Source organism: Bipolaris zeicola (genome assembly GCF_000523435.1).
Source record: "Bipolaris zeicola 26-R-13 unplaced genomic scaffold scaffold_9, whole genome shotgun sequence".
Taxonomy (NCBI): domain Eukaryota; kingdom Fungi; phylum Ascomycota; class Dothideomycetes; order Pleosporales; family Pleosporaceae; genus Bipolaris; species Bipolaris zeicola.
In genome coordinates this window covers 90,331-112,448 of record NW_006912058.1, presented here as the reverse complement: position 1 = coordinate 112,448, position 22,118 = coordinate 90,331, and the positions used below count along the sequence as shown (strand labels likewise).

The window sequence follows — 22,118 nt, the reverse complement described above, 5'->3', positions numbered from 1 at the left end:
CGCTTTTTCTACCATGAGCGTCGCTTGTTTTGCTTGGCTGCCGTTTAGTTGCAGGATCCTTGCGCATCACAACACTTTGCTTTGGACAGCGTCCATGTAAGGTCGGATGCATGGGTGCATACCAACACGCACACGCACGCACGCACTTACACATACACGCCCGCACACACCTACACACTTACACACATATTTCAAACACACACACATACACATTCACACACACACACACACACACACACACACACACACACACACACACACACACACACACACCCCAAAGCGTGGCGTTGACGAGGCAAACTCGTACACATGGCATTGCAGCACTTGTTGAATAAGGACCGACTGTAGTTTGCAGGCATTCTGTTTTTTTCGTTCGTTGCGATGACGACACGTATGTATGCATAGGAGGGCAAGGTATATACAGCGCGGCACAGCAACACGCATCCGATATCTCCACTCTTTGCTTGCTGGAATCTGTAACATAGACTTGGGGAGGGAACCCATGGCAGAGCAAGCGATTGACTGATCTACCTCGGTGATTGAAAGTGAGGCACAAGTGCGCATTGCTAAGATGCAGCTGGTCGCTGGGCTGGCTGGCCTACTTGTTGTCAGGCAGGCTGGTTGGCATGCTTTGGATGCATACTAATGCGTACATGGCTGGCTGCAGGCTCTCACGACCGAACCATGCCACAACCCCCCCGACCTGTCCACCTTGAAGCGGGAACATGGTTCTTTCTTCCTCCAATCCGCGCATGCACCCGCAACCCAACACTCTGGCGGGCATCCTTCGCGCGTTTCGTCGGAACGACGATATTTGGATGCATGGGGAGAGGAGTGGGAATGCGGCCGAGTCAGTAAACCTTGAGGACTGCAGCCACAGACATCTCACAGCGCGCTGGTGCATTTAACCGGCCGAAGAGAGCGGGAGCGTTCCCAGCGACCGCTCTAGAACCCAAAGGTTGGAACAGTAGGCTGCTTCTGTGTTGCTCGCGTACAGTATTACCAGCCTGCTACTGGTACGCAGAGCAGAGCCACGAGACGAGGGACACGAATGCCGACAGGCAGATCGGCCCAAGGTACCAGGGTCAATCTCCGGCAATGCGTGGGGGGAGTGCGCCACTCGGTCTCATGTCCAGTCACAGTAATTGGGCGTGGGCCGGCCTGAGAGGCGCTTACTGGAGGCCTACTCCTACGGTTGCGCTCTTGTCCGGTCCCCAGGTGGTGCAGGCCCCTCGAGTACCGCCGCTTCACCTTCCTAGCGGGCAAGGATGACGGCATGCCCAATACCAGCAACACGAAGTATCATAATCAGCATACAGGCATCAATCGGCCCTTTTGGCCTTTGATGACCCCAGATTGCATCTGACTGGCCAAGTCCCCGCCTCTTCACCCTTCCCCCCCACGCTTGTCAGGCAGGGTTTGTGTCGTATACTCCATACCATGCGATTGTTGGACATGATGTAACTTGACTCAAGGGACCTACTATTTTCCATTGTCCAGTGTACCTGGCACTAAGTATGAAAATGGCGTTTTCGCAGGAACCCGACCACAAGCATCCTTCGTGTTATGTGCAACGTTGCAGCCATAAGGTACATGTGCGCAACGGTTCATGGGAGGGGGGGGGCATGGTACAAGGGTCATGGATGACGTTCGCCCGAGAGCAAGCCTTAGTATGGGCCTGCCACAACGTCCTTTCGCAGCTTGGTACATGTTGCAATGCATGCACACCAAGCTGAGCCGCTGTTGCTCTTCCAATCTCGTCTTCAATCTCCGCGAGCCCGGGAGCTTATTCCGGGAAGAGCAGTGGACATACATACACTATCATCAGGGCGATAACGACATCAAGGCAAGCAATCACCATCTGTCACCATCGGAAGGGGGCCTCAATTTCTCTCTCCACAAGCCGACCAGATCGCCCCGTTATCCGTTACCTCGCATTCGCAATCGACAAATCAAGGGTTCTCTTCTCCACGACCCGTTCACAGCGGATCCACTCGTCACGCCAACTTGGGACTGACACAGGCAAGACCCGTTGATGCTTCTCAATAAAGTATCCCGCCGCACGTGCAATTCCCCTTCACCCGGGTCTGGACACTTCAATCCGCCCATGTCACGCATATTATCATTATCAAAATGGCAAGACTGATTACCGTGCACGCACATTTCAAAGCATTCAGGCGATCCTCCGAACGCCTTGGCCTGGAAATTATTTTATCAACTTTTATTTTTATTCTGGTTCGCCGCATAACCGTTTACTAAGCGCACGGTGCCTGCATATCGTCGACCGATCATTCTTTTTTTTCCTTCGCCCCGTTATGCATAGACCACCTTTGTCATGGGCAATTAAGAGCAGGAATAGAAAGAAAAGACAAAAAAATTCTCCGTCGTACAAGGTACATGACCAGAATGGTGGGATGCCGTTCCCAGACTCTGGGGAATGAGGACCGTCATCAATTGTGCATTGTCTCTGCCTGAGAGGTCCGAGGCAACGAGAAGAGATAGGGCTTGGTTTTTTTACGCCCGTCACATGCATCAGACATGTGGCCTGCACGTGGTCATTGGGCGCCTTATACCGTTTTGCTCTGGAGTCTGGGTTCGCTTACACCGATGTAAGCTGCTGTGTACGTATGTGTGTATGTGTATGTGGCTAAACTCGCAGGCACACCACGGCGTATGCCGACGCAAGCCATCTGAAGTAATTCGTCAACAAGACCGGTGTGATTTGCGAGAATTACGGGAATAGGGAAAACGTGACTGATTTTCCATGCGAACCAGATGTTCTGGGATAGAGGTAGTCATACGTGAGGCGTTGTCGTTTCGCCTCCCAGTGATGCACCTGCAGCTGACACAGGGAAACAGGGTTTTTTGTGTCAGCTTTCACATGGCTACGCGTGGCTTTAGGGATGATGGTGGACGGCCAACCTGAATGACAGGCCGGGGGAGGGGGCCGCTGGGCCAGCCCTGTTCTTTGTCTTGCTTTGATATTATCAGACCATATCTGAGTATGAGGACGAGAAAAGCGTGGTGGAGGAGTGGTCGTCGTCGTCGTTCGATCGGAAATTGCCGCCGCCGTGTGACTTTGGGCTCATAATCATCTATCAGCCGAAGTCGAAATAAAAACAGTGATTGATATCGTTATTGCAAAAACTCGGTATTGCGCAAGGTAAGACACTCTCCGGGGTTGATGACGATCATATCATGCATGCTAGTGAGCCGCAATAAGTAGAAGGGGATATTATTTCCCCAAGGCTGACGACTGATCACCACGGCGGGTTGCGGATACAGATGTTAGTGCTGGGTACGTATAGCGGTAGTGGAGGGCGACGGGAGGTCCCAATAGGCTGGGCACGGTATCCGCCTGCCTTGCAACTATCATCGCTCAATATTGCCCAGCCTCAAGCATAACCAAAACTTGCTGCCTGCGAGTAGTTTGTGTGTGGGTGCTTAAATCACATTTGTATACATGGAATAGAGTCATGATGCTCCGCGGAGGCAGAGTTAAGATGCAGGCGGACGACATGAGATGTGGACACGAGATGAGATTGGGAGGGAATGGACACAAAGATTTCGGCAATCGTTACCGTCGCGATTAGTGCAATGCACCTGACGCATAACCCACCCACCTAGCCACACCATCGCGCAGTGCAACATTGATCAAAGCGCACGATGGACTATCTCCCGCTTTTTTTTTCATCTATGGCCCTTTTTTCCTGACTCTACGTCGATGCACAACACTGCACGATGATGCAAAACCCGCATACACAAAAAAACCAAGTCACCACAAAAAAAGTGAGGCAACAAGCCGAGAAAATTGGATCTTCATACATACACAGCAACAGAAAAAAACCGGAGGTAACTACGTACACAGTATATCAAGTACAAATAAACCGGGTCTCCCCATCGGCCCTTTTTCTCTCTCTTAACCAAGGAAAGTGGCAGATGGCTTTCCCGCTTCTCTTTCCCCCCGCTTTGCTCCCCGTTGTTCTACCGCGCGTATTCCCACATAACCCACCAACAAATCTGTATGCAAGCCACACACACACACACACACACACAACACGCAGCTGCAACCAGCCAACCAACCAACCCTACATATACATACATAAGTACGTCTCGTATGTACGTACCCTCCCCCCGCCGATCCCCCCAAACGGCCTACCAACCTCCTCTTCGTTCGAAATAGCACACATACATACAAATATAGAGAGCACTGTAACTGCACAAGGAACTAGTCATGATATCGCCTTGGCATGAGTAGTTAGTATAACAACAGCGGGAAAGAGGAAAGGAGGCCGGAAGTACCCTTTCCCTTTCCCATTAAGTTACTTTTCTCAAACCCCTTCCCATTCCCCATCGCCGCCGCCGTCGCCGCCCCCGATCCCCGACCCAATCGGACATCTACAGTCCCAGACGGGAAGATCAGCAACCGCTCTCCCTTTCTTTTTGCCATTTTGCAAGCCATGAATCGCTTGGTGTTGCCTGGGCCCACCGCCGCCGCCGCTGCTGCTGCTGTGCACGGCAGATAGGGACGGACGATGCATGAAGGCCCCCCAAAAATCCGCAGCTTTCATGGACAAAGTATGAGAGCCAGCGAAACGGATTTCAACGGAAAAGGCGCGCCTTGTCACAAGTAAAGTAACGTCCATGTAGCGTTGTGGGCTTGCTGAATCCAGTGGTTTGTTTGCATACGTAAGTTTTTAACTACGTACGCACGCACGCATGGGCACATGCGTGCGCGACGATACACTAGCAAGTATAATCATGACCCGACGGGGTATAAAGTCTTGTAGCACAAGAAATAACAAGGATGCAAGTGGCGATACCAGGTGCCTGTTTTTTTTTTCTTTCCGTCTGTTCCGTGCCCGACCAACGTACTGCGAGTGTTATCGCGGGTTAAGTGGGGTTGCGTTTTGCATGGTGCTGGGGTGTAGTGTGGAGTTCGATTTTGAAGGGGGATCGAAGGGGGGAAGGGCGGGTCCGGATGCGCCCGTTTGCGTCCCCCCGCTGTCAAGTGTTGCCGGAGCTGTGGTGCTGGGTGGTGAAAGGGTTGATGGGGGGGGGGGGGTGTGAGAGGTGAATATGTAGAAGATACTACATTGGAACTGTGTGTGGAAGTGGGGATTTAGTTTGAGCTCTCCTCTTCTTCTTCTTGATTTTTCTTTCGACATGTGAACCTGACTCGGCGGTTAACATGGTCCCGGTACATTATCGTTGGGTTGTGTGCGTTTTGTTGCTTGGGTAACAATGTGCATGGTGGAGTGGTATGACGGAAATGTGGGTTTTATTTAGGCAAAAGAGACGAGAGAGCGATGCAGGTCGCTGGATTCGTTCGTTATTTGTGTGTGGTATTACTTTGTTTCTTTGTCATTGTTTTTTGATCATGCGTGAATGGACGGGTAGAAATACTGGTGAATAGAGTACTAGATGTCATAGGTGGATTGCTGTCAGTGATAATTTGATGTATGCATGATGCAGCATCTATAGTTGGAAGACATAGTCGAAGGATGTAAATCTTGCTTGATGCTACATGTGTAATTGACTGGGATAAAAGAAATGAAACTACTTATTCCTTCACTCTTCTCGTGTCTAAACAAACGTATTCTCCCTATTCCTACTAACATTCTGCTTACCTACAAACTAGAGACCCCAGAGATTGAACTGTGCATTTATTAAATCTGTGACAATGATTGATAAGACGCTTTTCAAGACAGTGGTACAGGTAGATCAACCTCGAAGCACTGCAGAGATATGAGAAATATGCGTGATTTTAATGTGTGAAAGTGATGAATGAAGCATGATTGTGTCTTGACTATTTTATTTTTACTCTTTCTCAAGGTATGGTATTAGGATTTGTCATTCCAAAGGTGAACCTTGGAGATATAACATGTTGCAAAGAGAAAATGTGAAATATACTCCACCTCATGGGCTTTTTGAAATATTGGGAAAAGAGCTGCAGTGAAGCCATGGCGTTCTCGCAGTGTGTATTAAGAATGCTATTGATGGTTTTAGGTTGATAGGTAAACAAATATGAGTCTTGATTTGTTGCAATGCTGAGTTAGGAAATATGCAAATGTGACGTTCGGTATCGATGTGGAAGAAGAACGTGTGGCCGGACTTAGATAACAGAAAGCATTTTCAAAGAATACCTAGGAACTCAAAGTGAAGGCAGAAGAAGAGATGGCAAGTTCTATTTCGATCAAGAGAACATACTAAGGAGCTAGATCATTGTTTTCGTCTTCTTCTTCTTCTTCCTCTGTGCTAAAGTGCGGGCACCTCTACACGACTGCATGATTACTCACTGTTCAAGGATATTTTTTAGATGTGTACTATGTGCTACTAACCCTATCCACATAATCATTCACCGTTTCTATATTTCTTAGGCAGTAACAATAGCACGCTAATGACTCTTTCTAACTCCAATCAACAGATCACAAAAGTCACACGTATCACACGTCCACCCGGAAAGTATCTCGGAAGAGCTACATAATTCACTAATCACTCACTAAAAACTAGTCTTGAGACGCTTGGAACTTCTGAAATCGATAGTGCGATCACTAATCACTGTTCGTATTAAAATGCGCGCCTTTTCTCGTACTATTATGCACTAAATACTTACTAAATGTAAATACCAAGACTCAAGGAGCTAACAGTAGCTTGTTTGCTTGGCAAGGATGACAGTGGTGTAATGACGCCGAGGTTGAAGAGATATAGCGAGAACTTGTACGTCAACAAAGATTATCATTGTCGAAATTTGATTAGTAAATACTCAAGGGCAAATATTGGCGTGTATAGCTCTGGCACTGGGCAGAGCTAAGAAGGGTGTCAGTATGAGGCTAGTGCATAGTGACAAGACCTTAGATGTATGAAGTACGTGGTACACTTTGCCAATTGCCAATTCTACAAGCATGTGAAGCTATTTAGCCACTGTAATTATGAGGTAGGTGTCGTTTGTGCTGTAGAGTGTAGTATTTGTGGTGCTTGACCACACTGAGAGGACTAATGAGTATCTGATGGAGTAGATGTATTTAGCTATGATGTGCATATTTTACTGTGATTGTTGCTAGCAAAACTGCCTGTCGGTATAACGATCAATTCGTTTGAACAAATTCAAGAAGAAAGATGGCATGGAAGAGCACATAGACTGGAGGTATCAGCATCGAGGCCAGAGAAATAACGTATCAATTTTTCCTGGGCCATGCTGTCTTCCAATATAGTCTCACAAACTCGGTTCATCAGGTACGTGCTGCATTTTGCATTAAGTCACGTCTTACATCATCACCATAATGTTGATGATCAGTATGGTGCTTACAGTATACGAGTTCAGTTCTCACATCACGTCTCATTTACCTTGGCCGTGCATATCTTCTTGACAGATAGTAGATGTACCTGCATCGAACAAAGTTCTCATTATATTTCTTAATGTGTGTACTGATGATTGTCGCACAAGTTACCCTATAGGAATAGTAGGATTTGAACATGGGCAGTCTGAGATCAGCCCCACAGGTTAAGGTTCGCAACTAAATGCTTGTTACATCTAAGCGTGCCGACTACAACCTTAATTCTCCGGGGAGGCCGACCAGACGGCCGTACTTTCTTCATTGGGAGCTGTAGCCCCTAAAGTTAAGTATTGACCGTTGAAGACCTGGCTCAACGGGCGGACGTTGCCAAGGATTGGAAATGACTTCGCTAAAGAAATGACCATTCTCATGCATTGTGCTCGAAAAACACATAATGTTCCTTAGATCCTTCTCCTCCTTCATCTCGCGAATTCTTCCAATATCACATCGGGTATGTTTCCTACCGTCTCATTGGCACTATCACTTGGAACGTCTAGAACCCATTGCCGAGTAGCGTGGAAAGTCGGTCAGTCGTATGCGTGACTAGACGCAGCCACTTCCCCACACGGGAGAGAGCCCAGACGGAACGGCCAGCGGCCAAAACAAGACATTCCCCGATTATCAGATTATCGGTTCGACTTTGTCGTTCACCGGCTGAGACCCGCTGCTTTGGCCACCTTTGATATCTACAGGAACAGATGTGGAATACCAGTAAAGATTTCCAGATATCCCTCATTGTTCAGCGATACCAAGACAACCCGGGTTCGGATGTAGGATTTCCAGAGCGTATAGATAGCTAAAAGGACCGAAGAAGCATATTGCGCAAAGGCGGGCTACCCGTATTCGGCAGGTTGGTGGGGTCGTACTTGTGAACTATTCAGAAGGTGGACAAATCATGTTTCAGTCCTCGGCCTTGATGAGGCCGTGAGATTTTGGATGCAGAGAATCGTAACGTTATTGAACGATGTCCGTACGCGCGGACGCCAATGGCTTTTGTCTAGCTGTCCAGCGGTGCGATGGGTGTCATTTACCATCCGGGGATGCATGTTCGGAGCAGCAGCATCCGCCTGGGTAAGTCAAGCCAAGCGGTGTCTCCACCTCGGTTGGCAACCGAGGCGGCTCGCATGAAGGAAGGTCTTGTCCCGTGCAAAGAGGCAACGCGTGCCGACGTGCACGTTGCGACAATTATTTACGATCGTGCTTCTCCTTCGACCGTTTTCAACGGTTCGACTATGAGGTTTTAGTTGCAGACCCTGAAAGATGGAGTCGCCAGACAGAATCGAGCCCGACACACCGTCAGCTCAACCGCCCAGTCGGATAGAGACCGACCAAAACTTACCTACACCTGCAGCGCCGTCTGACGACCGAGACTCCACCAATGCATTCCACCACAACGACCATGGCATTTCATTGCGCGAAGTCGGTCCTGTATCTGTGCGACTTGAACATCTTACAGTTTCAGTCGACGAGTCGCCAAATGCCGTTGCACGCCTCTTCTCCAAAAAGAAACCACTGGGCGACCAAAGCCATGTCAAGACTATCCTGGATGATATCTCGGCAGACATGCCGTCTGGCAGCCTTACTGCCATCATAGGAGGGAGTGGCAGTGGAAAGACATCGCTGTTGAATTCTATGAGTGGGCGCTTAGCCATGGGAAGCAGATTGGCCACTTCGGGCCGTACGCTGTTCAATGGCAGCGAAGACATGTCGCATATCAAAAGCGCATACGTTATCCAGCAAGACATACTCCTTCCAACTCTGACGGTCCGAGAAACACTCATGTACGCTGCGCAGTTGCGTCTGCCATCATCTGTAACCCAAGCTGAACGGAAACGGCTCGTTGAAGAGGTCATTCTCGAGTTGAGCTTGAAAGAAGCAGCTGATACAAGGATTGGCAACCATGCACACAAGGGGTGCTCAGGTGGAGAGAAGAGAAGGACGAGCATTGGGGTGCAACTCCTATCGAATCCCTCGCTGTTATGGCTAGACGAGCCCACTACTGGATTGGATTCGACGAGCGCTTTCCAGGTTATCAAGACCCTGCAGACACTGGCAAGAAAAGGGAGGACCATAATCGTTACAATTCATCAGCCACGTTCCGAGATATGGGATCTATTCGACAACGTCATTCTTTTGTCGAGAGGCAAACCTGCATATGCTGGTAGTGCAAAGGAATGCCTACCCTACTTTGCAAAACTGGGTCATGAAATGCCACCATTCACTAATCCAGCAGAGTATCTGATTGATATCGTGAGTATTGACAACCGCAGCGCAGAAGCTGAACTTGCGGCCCAGGAACGGGTCGGCCGTGTGATAGAGGCGTGGAGAGTACATTGTAATAGTAACCCTAATGAGAAGGATGGAGCTGGCACATTGAGTGCTTCAGTTACAAAATCCTCGACGAGGGATAAGCGAGATAATCGCACATCACTCATCCAACAGACTCGTGTACTTACCGCGAGGACTTGGACCGTGACCATTCGTGACCCCATGGGTGAGTAACATCCCAAACAACAAGCAAATCAAAGCACCACTAACAAGAATGTCTTCAGGTATGTTCGGCAGTTTAGTCGAAGCCATTGGTATGGCCGTAATCACAGGCTGGATCTTCCTGCAGCTCGATGGCTCCTTGACAGGTATACGGTCTCGTCAAGGAGCGCTCTATAATGCAGCTGCGCTTCAGGGATATCTCATTCTCCTCTATGAGACATATCGACTTACTACCGACATCCAACTATTCGACGAAGAAGCGCGACAAGGCGTTGTCAGCATACCAGCCTTTCTCATCTCCAGAAGGTTGGCCAGAATCTTTATCGAGGACATTCCCGTTCCTCTCATCTTCTCCCTAATCTACTACTTCTTTTGTGGATTCCGCACCGATGGAGGCCAATTTCTTACCTTTTTCGGTATAATACTGCTACACCAGTACATCGCTGTATGTTTCGCCATGACTTGCGTTGCAGTCTCGAGGAACTTTGCTGGTGCAAGTCTGGTCGCCAACCTGGCATACACTCTGCAGTCCATGGCCTGTGGTTACTTCATCCAGTCAAACACCATTCCCATCTATGTACGCTGGACCAAATGGATTGCATACGTCTTTTACGCTTTTGGGGCTCTGTGCGCCAATGAGTTTAGCGGCCATTTCTACGATTGTCCACTCGAGGGCGGACGATCGAATCCTGATTGCAAAGAATACGATGGCGAATTCATCATGGATTCGCTCGGCTTTCCAAACAATTGGATCTGGAGGCCCATACTTGCGCTTCTTGGTTTCGCAATTGCCTTTTACGTTGGTGCTGGTGTGCTGCTTAAGTTCTGGAACGCTGAAATTGCTATGGCACGCGCAAGACCGACCAACACGGACGCTTCTGCTGGCAAAGAGAAGATGAATGCGCGACCACCCGAGAACGTAAGGACTATTGATATCAGGTTGGAAAACTACGGACTGGACGTCGAGAAGCGTTCACTGCGGAAAAGATCCACAAAGACTATTCTAAACCCAATCACAGCAGACTTCCGACCCGGTTCGCTCAATGTGATCATGGGACCATCAGGCTCCGGAAAGACGTCTCTGCTGAATAGTATGGCCATGCGACTCAAGGACAATACCGGAACGCGATATAAGCAGTATGGATCTATGACTTATAACGGGCTAATACCTGCACGGGAAGTCGTCAATTCAATTTGCTCCTTTGTTACACAGGATGACGACGCACTTCTTGCCTCGCTTACTGTACGCGAGACTCTACGTTATGCAGCTGGATTGCGTTTACCAAAGTGGATGTCTAAAGAGCAAAAGATTCAAAAGGCCGAAGAGATTCTCCTAAAGATGGGTCTCAAGGATTGCGCTGACAACCTCATTGGTAACGATCTCGTCAAAGGCGTTAGTGGTGGTGAGAAGCGTCGTGTTACGATCGCTGTGCAGATTCTTACGGAGCCACGGGTGCTTTTACTCGATGAGCCATTATCTGGACTTGATGCATTCACGGCTCTCTCTATTATGGACGTCCTCCGCGGATTAGCACAAGAAGGCCGCACGCTCATAGTAACTATCCACCAGCCACGCAGCGACCTGTTCAGTCACTTTGGAAATGTTCTTCTCTTAGCTCGCGGTGGACATCCAATCTACACAGGGCACTCAACGGACATGTTACCTCACTTTGCAGGCTTAGGCTATGAATGTCCAGAGCATGTCAATCCCGCTGATTTCGCGCTCGACCTGATAACAGTTGACCTCCAGCACGAAACACGCGAGGCCGCCAGTAGGAAGAAAGTGCGCAAGCTTATTCAGTCATGGAATCCTGATGCCTTCCCCCTTGCTCGTACTGGCTCGATTACAACACCCGCAGAACTAGGTAGCATGGCACGAGAGCCTTCGTCATTTTTTTCGGCATACTCAATCTTGATCCGCCGATCGACGAAGAATATGTTTCGCCAGCCAGACATTATCATCGCGCGAATCATGCAAATTTTCGGTCTGGGTATCGTGCTTGCACTCTACTTCTCTCCACTAAAGACTGATTACTTCTCTGTGCAAAACAGACTTGGATTCCTGGTCGAAATTGCGCCACTCTATTTCGTCGGCAGTAAGTGCCTCTCTACGCAATAGCCTTGAGCTGTGCTAACGTCATGCAGTGCTGAACAATATCGCTGTCTATCCAACTGAGCGAGACGTGTTCTATCGAGACTACGATGACCGCGTCTACGGCGTGGAAGCATTTTTCCTCACATACATCACCACCACGACGCCCTTTGAAATCATCGGCTGTCTTATGTTCTCGGTCCTCGCTGTGTTCGCTGTCGGTCTAGAACGCAATGCGAAAACATACTTCATCATAACCTACAACGCGTTTTGCATTACCAGCTGCGGCGAGAGTTTGGGCATTGCGTTCAACACACTATTTACGCATACTGGATTCTCGGTCAACTGCATGTCTGTCTTCCTCAGTGTCGCACAAGTCATGGGAGGCGTTCTTTCGCTCGACATCCCTGATTTCCTGCAAGCCTGGAATCACCTCTCGCCTGTCAAGTGGGCTGTCGGCAACATGGCACCGTTTACTCTACACGGATTAAAGTTTACCTGTGAAGATTGGCAGCGCGTCAACGGACAGTGTCCTATTCAGACCGGAGAACAAGTACTTGACTTGTACCGGCTGAATAAGAATGCGAATATGAACCTCATGGCTCTAGGTATCTGCGCAATCGTGTATCGCTTCCTTGCATATGTTGTGCTGAAGATGGTCAAGGAAAGGTGGATAGGCAAACTGTGGAGGAAGATGGGCGGTGGCAAGAAGAAGTATACAGCTGAGATTACGCGTGAGGCAAATACACCTACACCTGCGTAAAGTAGCAAATGACCGACAAGAAGATTGTAAATATTCAAACTATTCCAATTGCATCTCTACCTTGGTGCAGCTGACCAGAACAAAACTAGACTTCCAAGCTTTCAAGATGAAATTCGTAATAATGTAACCCCAAACCTCAGGTAGCCATAATATACACAAAGGTGGTATCCGCGTACAAACAAAAAGTAGTGACACCACGGTAAATCCCAATCGCCCCGAAAATAAACAAGAGAATTCACACTAAACACCCTTGCCCTGCACGTGTGTAATACCGCGATTAGACCCTATGACCCCACAGATGCAGCGAATTCCCGCCAACCCTGTTCCTTGTATTATCCCAGCCGGCATCCTTCAGCGTCAGCACCTTAGACACAGCATCATTATACCTAAACGTCTGGCCCTTTTCCCACAGCCCATTCCCCAGCTCAATGCACTCAGTAACAGCGGTGCCCTCGAGCTCCTCATCGGGAACTCCATCATGGCAAATCCGAATGAGGCGATTTAGCCCAGTCGTACTAGCCGCGGCGAGCTGCTCAATTCCAAACGACGCGCCAGGCGACAACCACGGACAAACATTGCCCGTGATGCGCATGAAAATCGTGTGCTCGGCCGACTCAACGAGCATGACTCCTGGAGGAATGCCGCCGGCAATCTGCGATACATCTGCCTGTGCAGGCTGGGCGTGATGGCCGTTATTTGCATCGTGGAAGAGCGGCGCGGGACGATGATGCTGTGTCGCTGCTCCAGCATCCATTATGTTCATTAGCGGAGGCACTACTCCTGCGACGACGCCGGCGGCAGCAGGAACGTTTCCAAACGCCAACCCACCGGCGGCGGCGGGACTCCAAAGAGGCGCGGGCGCGGCAAAAGGCTGTAGCACACCTGCCATGGCGCCGGGCGGCGGCGGCGGAAAAGCTACGCCTGTGGCGTGCGGACCGAAACCTATGCCGTACTGAGCGTTGGGAAGGAAGTTGCCGGTGCGTATGGGGGCGAGGGGGCCGCCGCCTGGTGGTGGTATAGCAAAGCCACCGAGTAGGAAGGGATCCATGAGGCCCAGGGGGTGAGGGAGGACAGGTGGAAACGCACCTATGCCTGTGCCGAGGGGAGGGGCAATGCCTATGGGTAAGGAAGGCCCGTAGATGGGGTTATGCTGGTGGTGTTGTTGCTCGACGACTACTTGGGGTGGTCCTGCTACTGCTACTGCTGAGCCCGGAGCGGCTGCAGGTACCGCTGCAGGAGGAGCCTGGGGAATGGGATCCCCAAAGCCGTGAATCGGGGGTGGTGGGGGGTCGCGATTGATGTTGGGGTTGTTGCCGACGTTGACAGACCAGGGGTGGCCTGGTGGAGGGCCGGCTGACATTGAACGATGAGACGGGACTAGGGGTCTAGTCGATGAGGCTGATGCTTAGAGTAACGTCTTGGTGAGATGGGCTAGAATGGCATTTGCGTATGTTGTTGTTTGGAGGCAGGGGGCTTCTTTCCTTCTGGCCTGCTGGGTGCGAAGACAGAATGAAGAATACGAGGAAGGATCATAGTGTCGTTCTACTGATAAATACATGTCAGCGTTGAGTGTGCGTTGGTGGTAGTTGCGATATGTGAAGATGGAGGTGACGATTTGGGCGAACACCCTGCAATTCACATTGCACTGTTTTTTTTTGAATGCGCATCGCCCTTTGTAAGGGCTAGTGTGTTGTGTAGAAAAAGTACGTTTGGAAGACGAACACGTCCATGCGCTGGCGCTGGGTTTCCCTATCAAACAAACGACCTTAGAACCGCTAACATCTCTTGAATGTAGTGCATGAAATGAAGGATCGATGCACAGGCTAGAGTAATAATTTACAGTTTAGGCGAATAGCTTGTGTGACCGTGTGTAACGGTAGTCCTCCTAGACCGGAAACCTGTCAGTGATGGAAACTATACATGCGGGCTAGAACGTTTGCCATAAATTCACTTGTAGACCGGGTCATGAACTATCATACAGTCCGACTGAAAGAAGGATATCGTGATAAGGGTTGAATTGAACTAAGGGTATAGATGTATATACATCGAAATGATATGCAACAGAGGTATATACAGTGAAGTGAAATCGAACCTCTAGTTCGAAACAAGACCAGCGGGGAAACAAAGTACCCGGGTCATCGTAGCGTCCGCTCAATGGCGTGTCGCGTGTCATTCAGCACACTTAGAAGGTAGCGACCTTGGGGCCGGGAACAACGTAGCTCTTGAAGTTGCTGTAGATGTTGGCAGTGTAGCCAGAGTCGGTGGACTTGACGTGTCCGGGGATCTTGGTGGTGGGAGAGGGGTTGCCGCTGCCGCCACCAGTGACCTTGATTTGTGCGCAAGAGATGTAGAATTGTGGCGGGCTACCGGGGTTGTGGATACCGAGCTGCTCGATACGGAGGAGGTACTCTCCAGCGGCGACCTGGGAGGGGATGGTGACGGAGTAGGTGGCTGTGGTTATGTTAAAAAGGGGTTCCGAGGAGATGTAGATGCACATTTAACTTACTGCTCAAGTCCCACACGGCCTGTCCACTGGAGAAGTTGGGGCCAATCTCCTTGATCTTGAACCAGTCACCGGAACCGTCTGAAGAGGCGGCAGAGCTGGCCTTGCTCATGTAGAAGGAAACTGGTCCTTGGTGGTAGACAGCCTGATCGGCAGTGAAGCTGACGGTCGAGCCAGCAGCAACGGACACAGTGGTGGTTCCACTGCCGCTGTTTCCGTTGGTGTTGCAGCGGAGGTTCTTGTCCGACAGGTCGGTGACAGGGCTGTTGTTGGGCACAGGCCTGATGTTCTGGAACAGACCTCCCTTGACGCCGTTGGCAGTCAGGGTCTGGAAGATGTCTTTGGGTCTGTTAGCAGATGTCTCATCTTACACAGCAGTGTATCCTACAGTGAGCCTGAGCAACCTCAGCGAGAGCCGCAAGGGCTACAGTGGCAACGGTGAAGCACTTCATGATTAAAGTTGGAGAATGAGAGTTTGGTGAAGCGGGTAATGAACGGACTGAATGTGCTGATGATGTTGGATGAGAATGCAAGGCGAACATGCACTGATCTTATATACATTTCTTCACCTACTCAAGGGCTTTGTATCCTATATTGCGCGATTCCGCACATTTCCAAGCCAGTACAACCTTCAGGCTTGATTGGGCCAGCGGTGAAACTCGAAATGAAAGCGCGTCACAGGACTTCCATAATGGGCTTCTCCGTACTGGTAGCGAAGCCGGGACATGAGGCAGACTGTGGATACTCACTGCCAGTGGCGGTTAGCCGAGACGCCTTCAAGAGACAACCTGGTGACACAAGGTCAGGGACACCGTGTGACCTCACAGAAAGCAATATTGCGAATATAGTACTTAGTAATCTATGATGAACAGCCTATGGACATGAACGTGTCAGAGGTGATAACTGAGCGAATAGAAATGGGCTACCTTGCAAACAGTAGTGGGTCTGTGGAGATGGCAAAACCGGATTGGCGCCCATGTGGAACTGAACAATGCCAAATGTTCAAGATATATTAATATGTGGGTTAATATGTTTAGATTGTCATGGATCCAGCTAAGGCGGACCTGTCGAACCGGTCGAAGGAAAAAGGAAACAACACCGTTTTCTGAATCGCCCAGCCTTGCGTTTGGAGTCGTGTGCATACTACGCCATCATGTGTAATTGATGGCCGAGTGTTTGAGAACGCATCCTGTGCACGGATGCCGAGTCAGTGACGCCCTGGTGTGTCCAGAGTTCTCGTCATAGAACCCGACACCAAACGACGCAAAGAGGTATCGTAGAGTTACATCGGATATGAAGATAATGCAGGTGGCTCCGCGCCGTTTTGGGTCTTTTCAGAAATACTTCAAACTCCGTGAAGGCATGTCGACTGTGATTGTCGTTTTGGCGATCGACCCGGTTCCAGTTTTCTTGGTGTTTCAGGACACTGGTTGTGGACGTTCTAGAAATTAGGAAGGAAAATCGAGATCTGCAACGGCTGGACGCCTGTCGCACGCCACTGAGGGATACATACATAGTCGTGCATGCCCGCGGCGTATTCAAAGGAACGGCTCTGAACACTGGTGTTTTGAGACAGTCCGCAACGCACAACACTGCCCAGTCGATATTCGTCGCATTTCAGTCGTACATACAAGATGTGGTCCGAGTCCTTATCCTGGTTATTGGAAGCGTGACATCGAGGCTGCCAAAAGAAGAGTGGAAAGCAACGAGTTGTTCCTGCCCACGAGAGGCATCTTTGGCAGACGCACTGTCGCAGACGGCATTGTGTTGTCGTAAGTAGAGGTTCAAAATTGGTAGATGCGGATAGCGATGGCACATGGCGAATGGTTGAGGCAGTGTGACCCAGTCCTCGGAAAGGACAGGCAGGAGCGGGGTAGAGGGTGCACGTGATTCATCACTTTGACTTCTCGCCTCGATATTCAGACGTCTACTACCAATCTGGCAAGTCCTCGCGGCAGTCTGCAGAGCACAGATAGGTAACCCACTTGCTTATCATATAAAGACGGTGTGTTAGGTACAACGTATTTACCGCTCGCAGTAGCATGCTTCCTTTCTAAAACCTCTCCTCCAACCTTCAACTCTGAAATCTTGGAAGCTAACATTGTGTTTGCGCTACAATATATTCAATCAATATGTCTGGAGAACACGCCACCACTACGGCGCCTTGGCACCCTCTTGCTCCGTTGACCGCAGCAGAACTTCAGAAGGCTGCGGGGATCATCAAGGCATCCTGGCCGGCACATACGGACTTGCACTTCAAGGTCGTTACATTGCAAGAGCCACCGAAGACCGAAGTCCTAAAGTACCTGGAGGCTGAGCACGGTGGCAAGCCATTGCCGTCTATTCCGAGAAAGGCATTTGTCAACTACTACATCCGCAATACCGTATGTCGCGCATCGTCCGTGCTTTGCAGAATTAGGTATATGTGGCTAATTATTAATCAAAGAGTAAATTCCACGAGGCGATTGTCGATTTGACATCGGGCCGGATCGAGCGCAATCTTCTCCTAGGACCCTTCAGTCATGCCAACGGAGATAGCGAAGAGGTTATTGCAATTGAAAAGGTTGCGCTTGCAGACGAGAAAGTACAAGCCGAAATTGCCAAACTCGAACTTCCAGAAGGCGCAGTAGTCATCAGCGATCCCTGGATATACGGTTCCGATGGCACTGGTGACGAAGCCAGATTCTACCGATGCTTTCTCTATCTGAGGGACCCGATGAACTCGTCCGAGGCAGATTCAAATCACTATGCCATGCCGTTGCCGATTTCCCCCGTAGTTAGCACGGTGACGATGACGGTCATTGGCATCGACTTGCTGCCTACTGGCGCAGACAACACTATCAAGCCGGTGGGCAAGTACAAAATACAACCACCCAATGAGTACATTCCGGAGGCGCAGAAGCTGCGAACAGATCTCAAGCCTCTGAATGTTATCCAGCCTGAAGGCGCTAGCTTTCAGGTTCAACAACAGGGAACGTCGAGTGTCATCTCATGGCAGAAGTGGCAGTTCAGGGTCGGCTTCAACCAGCGTGAGGGTATGGTACTCTATGATGTTCGATACGACAACCGTAGCCTCTTCTACAGGCTTAGTCTGAGCGACATGAATATTCCATACGCAGACCCACGCCCCCCATACCACAAGAAGAGCGCTTTCGACTTGGGCGATGCTGGTGCTGGTATCATGGCGAACAATCTGAAACTTGGCTGCGATTGCCTGGGCTCGATTTATTACCTGAACTCTGTCTTGTCAGATGACAAGGGCGGTGTCATTGATATGCCGAATGTAGTATGCATCCACGAGCAAGATGCAGGAATTGGCTTCAAGCACACCAACTACCGCACCGGCCGCGCAGTCGTCGCTCGAAGCCGAGAGCTAGTACTCCAGAGCATCATTACCGTAAGCAACTACGAGTACATTCTGGCCTTCATCTTCAATCAGGCTGGAGAGATCAGTTACGAGATCAGAGCAACTGGTATTCTTAGCACACAGCCTATTGACGAGGGCGTTGAGGTACCATTCGGTACCGTTGTACACCCTGGCGTGCTTGCGGCTCACCACCAGCATATCTTCTCGTTGCGTGTCGACCCTATGATTGACGGTTACAATAATCGTTTGGTGTACGACGAAGCCTTTCCTATGCCCCGATCAGACTTCAACCCCCACGGGACAGGTTACTACGTCCAGGAGACAGTTGTTGAGAAGTCTGGCGGTTACGACATTGCCTACGAGAACAATCGCACCTTCAAAATCCAGAACCCAAATGTGCGAAACCCGGTCAATGGAAAGGCAGTTGCATACAAGATCCAGGCACCTCCATTCCAGAAACTCTTGTCGGACAAGGACAGCTTCAACTACAAGCGTGCCGAGTTTGCCGACCACAACATCTACGTCGTCAAGCACAAGGACGGTGAGCTGTATGCTGGCGGCACATACACCAACCAGTCAAGAGGAGGAACTGGTGTGCGTTCGTGGGCAGAGAGGAACGACAGCGTCAAGGATACCGACTTGGTAGTATACATTCAAGCAGGCATTAATCACGTACCCAGGATCGAAGACTTTCCTGTTATGCCTTGTGAAATTCTGAAGATTCACCTGAAGCCAGTCAACTTTTTCGACAAGAACCCAGCACTGGACGTGCCACCAAGCGAGCAGGCGTTCAACAAGAGCAGCCTGCTGAGCGAGCAGCACCAGCAGCCGAGCGTGACTGCGACTGTGGGCAAGGACGGCCAATGCTGCGCACCACAGAGTGCGAAGTTGTAGGATGTTTAGGATACTAGATGACGAAAGAGCTTGTTATGAACCTCGGGTCAAGATTGTAAAATAGTAGTGCTATATAGAAATGGATATGACTAGAAATGATGCGAATTGCTTGGGCCGTGTGAATGTTGGCAAGGGTTGGTGAGAGGAGCAGGGCTGAATCGCGTGGCCGCGGTCCGACGCGCCAAGCCCTGGGCCTAGTTCCGTAGCTCGAAGGCCATGGGTGTTCAAAGAAACGTCAACTACCTTTGTCCTTCAAACATCCACACACCTACTTCACGCCCACATTTACATACTCTCCTACCCCGCATCCTATACCTGGTGACCAGATCCAAGGCATTATGGCGCCCAACGACAAGGCGGGTCGAGTGGTTTTCATAGGAAATATTCCATATGGTATGGGACACTGCGGCTTCAACGCGCAGGCGCGCTGCTAACATGGTTAACCAGGTGGAACCGAAGAGCTTATTGTTGAAACTCTCGGTCGCGTTGGACAGGTTAACAACTTTCGGCTGGTGTATGACAAGGAAACGGGACGACCCAAAGGCTTCGGCTTCGCAGAGTTCGCCGACGCGGACGCAGCAGCTTCGGCGGTGCGCAACCTCAACGACTACGATCTCATGGGGCGCAAACTGAGGGTCGACTGGTCCAACGAGAGTGGCTCTGGCGATAACGCGCCCTCGAGCCGCGACCCGAACACGCAGGCACCCATGAGCATGAACGGCCAGCCAGCCGCAGTACCTCTCCCAGCGCAGCCATCGAGCACACTGGGTCCTCTGCCGCCAGGTGTCGAGTTACCGCCCAACCTCACATGCCCCGACGCCATTTCGCGCACGCTGTCTACACTTCCCCCGGACCAGCTGCTTGACATTCTCTCACAAATGAAGGGGCTTGTTATGACGGACCCAGCCAAGGCGACGGAGCTACTGCGACAGGCACCGCAGCTAGCGTATGCCATTTTCCAGTCGCTCCTGCTCCTGCAGCTAGTTGACCCGCAGATTCTCACGTCGCTCGTGGAGACATCGGCGGCTCCCGCCCCAGTGGCGCAGGCGCCGCCTGTTCAGCCAGTGCAGCAAGCTCCACCACAAGTAGCGCGACCGCCTGTGAACTATGGTGGATATCCGCCCCAGGTTGCGCCCACACCTCCACAACCCCAAGCGCCCACTCCGCAGCCCTACGCACAAGCTCCACAGCCAGCTCCGCAAGCACAACCTGCGGCCCTGGACCAGCAAGCGTTGTATGCGCAGGTCATGGCCCTTACACCGCAGCAGATCGACCAGCTGACGCCCGAGTACCGAGCGCAGATTATGCAGATACGGCAGATGCTTATGGCAGGAGGACGTCCGTAGGCAGGGTGTTTTGAAAGAAGCAAGAGATGGAACTTTGTGTTGTTTAAAGGGGCCGCGGACTTTGCGGGCGGATGAGTAGAGGATGTATAATGCATAAATACATACATGGACACTAGTATGGGCAAGCAAAAGGAGGGTCAAAGCCCCCCAGATGTGGTTTGGGAGCTTTGTGGAGGCATACTACCTATGTAGTACGCAAACGGCAGGGTACGGGGGTGTTGAAGCAAGCAAGAAGCATTGGAGAGCGGCTTGTACACGTCAAGTGGTGGAAGGGGGAGTTGGGTGAGGAAACCGAGCCAAAGGCAGGCGTGGGACGAGTGAGGCAACAGACGGCACGACTCAGCACGTCACGGCACGAGGATAAGATGGTGGTGGGGGTTCCTTGGGCCGCAATTGCACCGGACACTGGGCGCATATTTTTTTCTTTTCTAGGCAGGGTAGGCTGCGCCCTTTGGGGCGGACTTTATTAGTTTCAGACTTGATACCCGATGGAGAAGGCACAGTAGTGGGAGAATAAAAAAAAGACTGAGCTAATGAGCCAAAAAAAGGTAGTGGACGCGGCTACTTGTTTTGTTTTATTGTTGCGACGCGAACTTGGCGGCGCATTAGCTCTGATGGAACAGGTGGGACCGTTTAGGCTTGGTGGGAGTGGGCATGGGCATGGGCTAGTGGTCGAACAAGAGGCCAATGCGTGTGGTGGACGGGGAAGATTTGCAGAGTGCAGGTGGGCGTGAGAGGGCTACCGATGGATGGGCGGCGGGCATGGATATCATCAGCGTCATGAGCATGCGCACATGGGCAGCTGCTTGGCACGGTCTTTTGGGGTGACACACGGACGGACAGGCTGTATGTACGCACACACATATAGTAAGTATGGAGACGACGTGGTGGCCGTTGACGCGCCCGTAATGTGTGTGGTGCGACAGTGCCAGCTGCCAGTAGTCCATCATCGCCAGTCGTCAATCGCCAGCCGCCCTCCGCCCTCCGCCCTCGGCCAGCATACGAGCAATGCACCATCTGCACGGCCATGGACCGACGCAAGCAAGACGGGGCGTGGAGATGAGGGCCCCAGCATGCCATCGGCAGCCATGCCCACACACACACACACGCAGACTGAGCTACTACTACGCATACGTATGATCCGCACGAAGGAGCATTTGCCATAGCGGGAGCCCATTGGCCCAGCCTTGCCTCGCCTCCAGTCGTGCATCGAGGCTAACCCTTGCCGCCAGCTCACTCTCGGCTGGCTGCCGGGGCTTCTCTGCCAGGCTAACAGGCTAAGAGCAAGCACCTCAGCTGCCTCCTACCTCACCATCGTTGGCGACC

At 50.9% G+C, this 22,118-nt stretch overlaps 7 protein-coding genes across 7 annotated transcripts; 4 read left to right on the top strand and 3 right to left on the bottom strand.

Annotated features, from left to right (window-relative positions):
- Positions 1 to 44: 44 nt before the first annotated feature.
- COCCADRAFT_32852 (uncharacterized protein) lies at positions 45 to 483 on the bottom strand (the record flags this gene model as incomplete). The annotated part of the gene is made up of 2 exons (XM_007709518.1): positions 45 to 145; positions 270 to 483. The coding sequence occupies 2 exons, from the start codon at positions 481 to 483 to the stop codon at positions 45 to 47; spliced, it is 315 nt and encodes a 104-aa protein (XP_007707708.1).
- A 201-nt stretch (positions 484 to 684) lies between these two features.
- COCCADRAFT_22508 (uncharacterized protein) lies at positions 685 to 1,272 on the top strand (the record flags this gene model as incomplete). The annotated part of the gene is made up of 2 exons (XM_007709502.1): positions 685 to 850; positions 1,025 to 1,272. 2 exons carry the CDS (start codon positions 685 to 687, stop codon positions 1,270 to 1,272), a joined length of 414 nt encoding a protein of 137 aa, XP_007707692.1.
- A 7,697-nt stretch (positions 1,273 to 8,969) lies between these two features.
- On the top strand, positions 8,970 to 12,682 carry COCCADRAFT_84296 (uncharacterized protein; the record flags this gene model as incomplete). Its single annotated transcript, XM_007709548.1, has 3 exons — positions 8,970 to 9,831; positions 9,890 to 11,923; positions 11,973 to 12,682. 3 exons carry the CDS (start codon positions 8,970 to 8,972, stop codon positions 12,680 to 12,682), a joined length of 3,606 nt encoding a protein of 1,201 aa, XP_007707738.1.
- A 277-nt stretch (positions 12,683 to 12,959) lies between these two features.
- On the bottom strand, positions 12,960 to 14,042 carry COCCADRAFT_1192 (uncharacterized protein; the record flags this gene model as incomplete). The annotated part of the gene is made up of 1 exon (XM_007709482.1): positions 12,960 to 14,042. One exon carries the CDS (start codon positions 14,040 to 14,042, stop codon positions 12,960 to 12,962), a length of 1,083 nt encoding a protein of 360 aa, XP_007707672.1.
- Positions 14,043 to 14,864: 822 nt separating this feature from the next.
- Positions 14,865 to 15,637, bottom strand: COCCADRAFT_84311 (lytic polysaccharide monooxygenase; the record flags this gene model as incomplete). The annotated part of the gene is made up of 3 exons (XM_007709547.1): positions 14,865 to 15,133; positions 15,189 to 15,524; positions 15,574 to 15,637. The coding sequence occupies 3 exons, from the start codon at positions 15,635 to 15,637 to the stop codon at positions 14,865 to 14,867; spliced, it is 669 nt and encodes a 222-aa protein (XP_007707737.1).
- A 1,680-nt stretch (positions 15,638 to 17,317) lies between these two features.
- On the top strand, positions 17,318 to 19,446 carry COCCADRAFT_84263 (uncharacterized protein; the record flags this gene model as incomplete). The annotated part of the gene is made up of 2 exons (XM_007709546.1): positions 17,318 to 17,569; positions 17,632 to 19,446. The coding sequence occupies 2 exons, from the start codon at positions 17,318 to 17,320 to the stop codon at positions 19,444 to 19,446; spliced, it is 2,067 nt and encodes a 688-aa protein (XP_007707736.1).
- Positions 19,447 to 19,784: 338 nt separating this feature from the next.
- COCCADRAFT_84125 (uncharacterized protein) lies at positions 19,785 to 20,792 on the top strand (the record flags this gene model as incomplete). The annotated part of the gene is made up of 2 exons (XM_007709545.1): positions 19,785 to 19,839; positions 19,894 to 20,792. The coding sequence occupies 2 exons, from the start codon at positions 19,785 to 19,787 to the stop codon at positions 20,790 to 20,792; spliced, it is 954 nt and encodes a 317-aa protein (XP_007707735.1).
- Between the last annotated feature and the right edge of the window lie 1,326 nt (positions 20,793 to 22,118).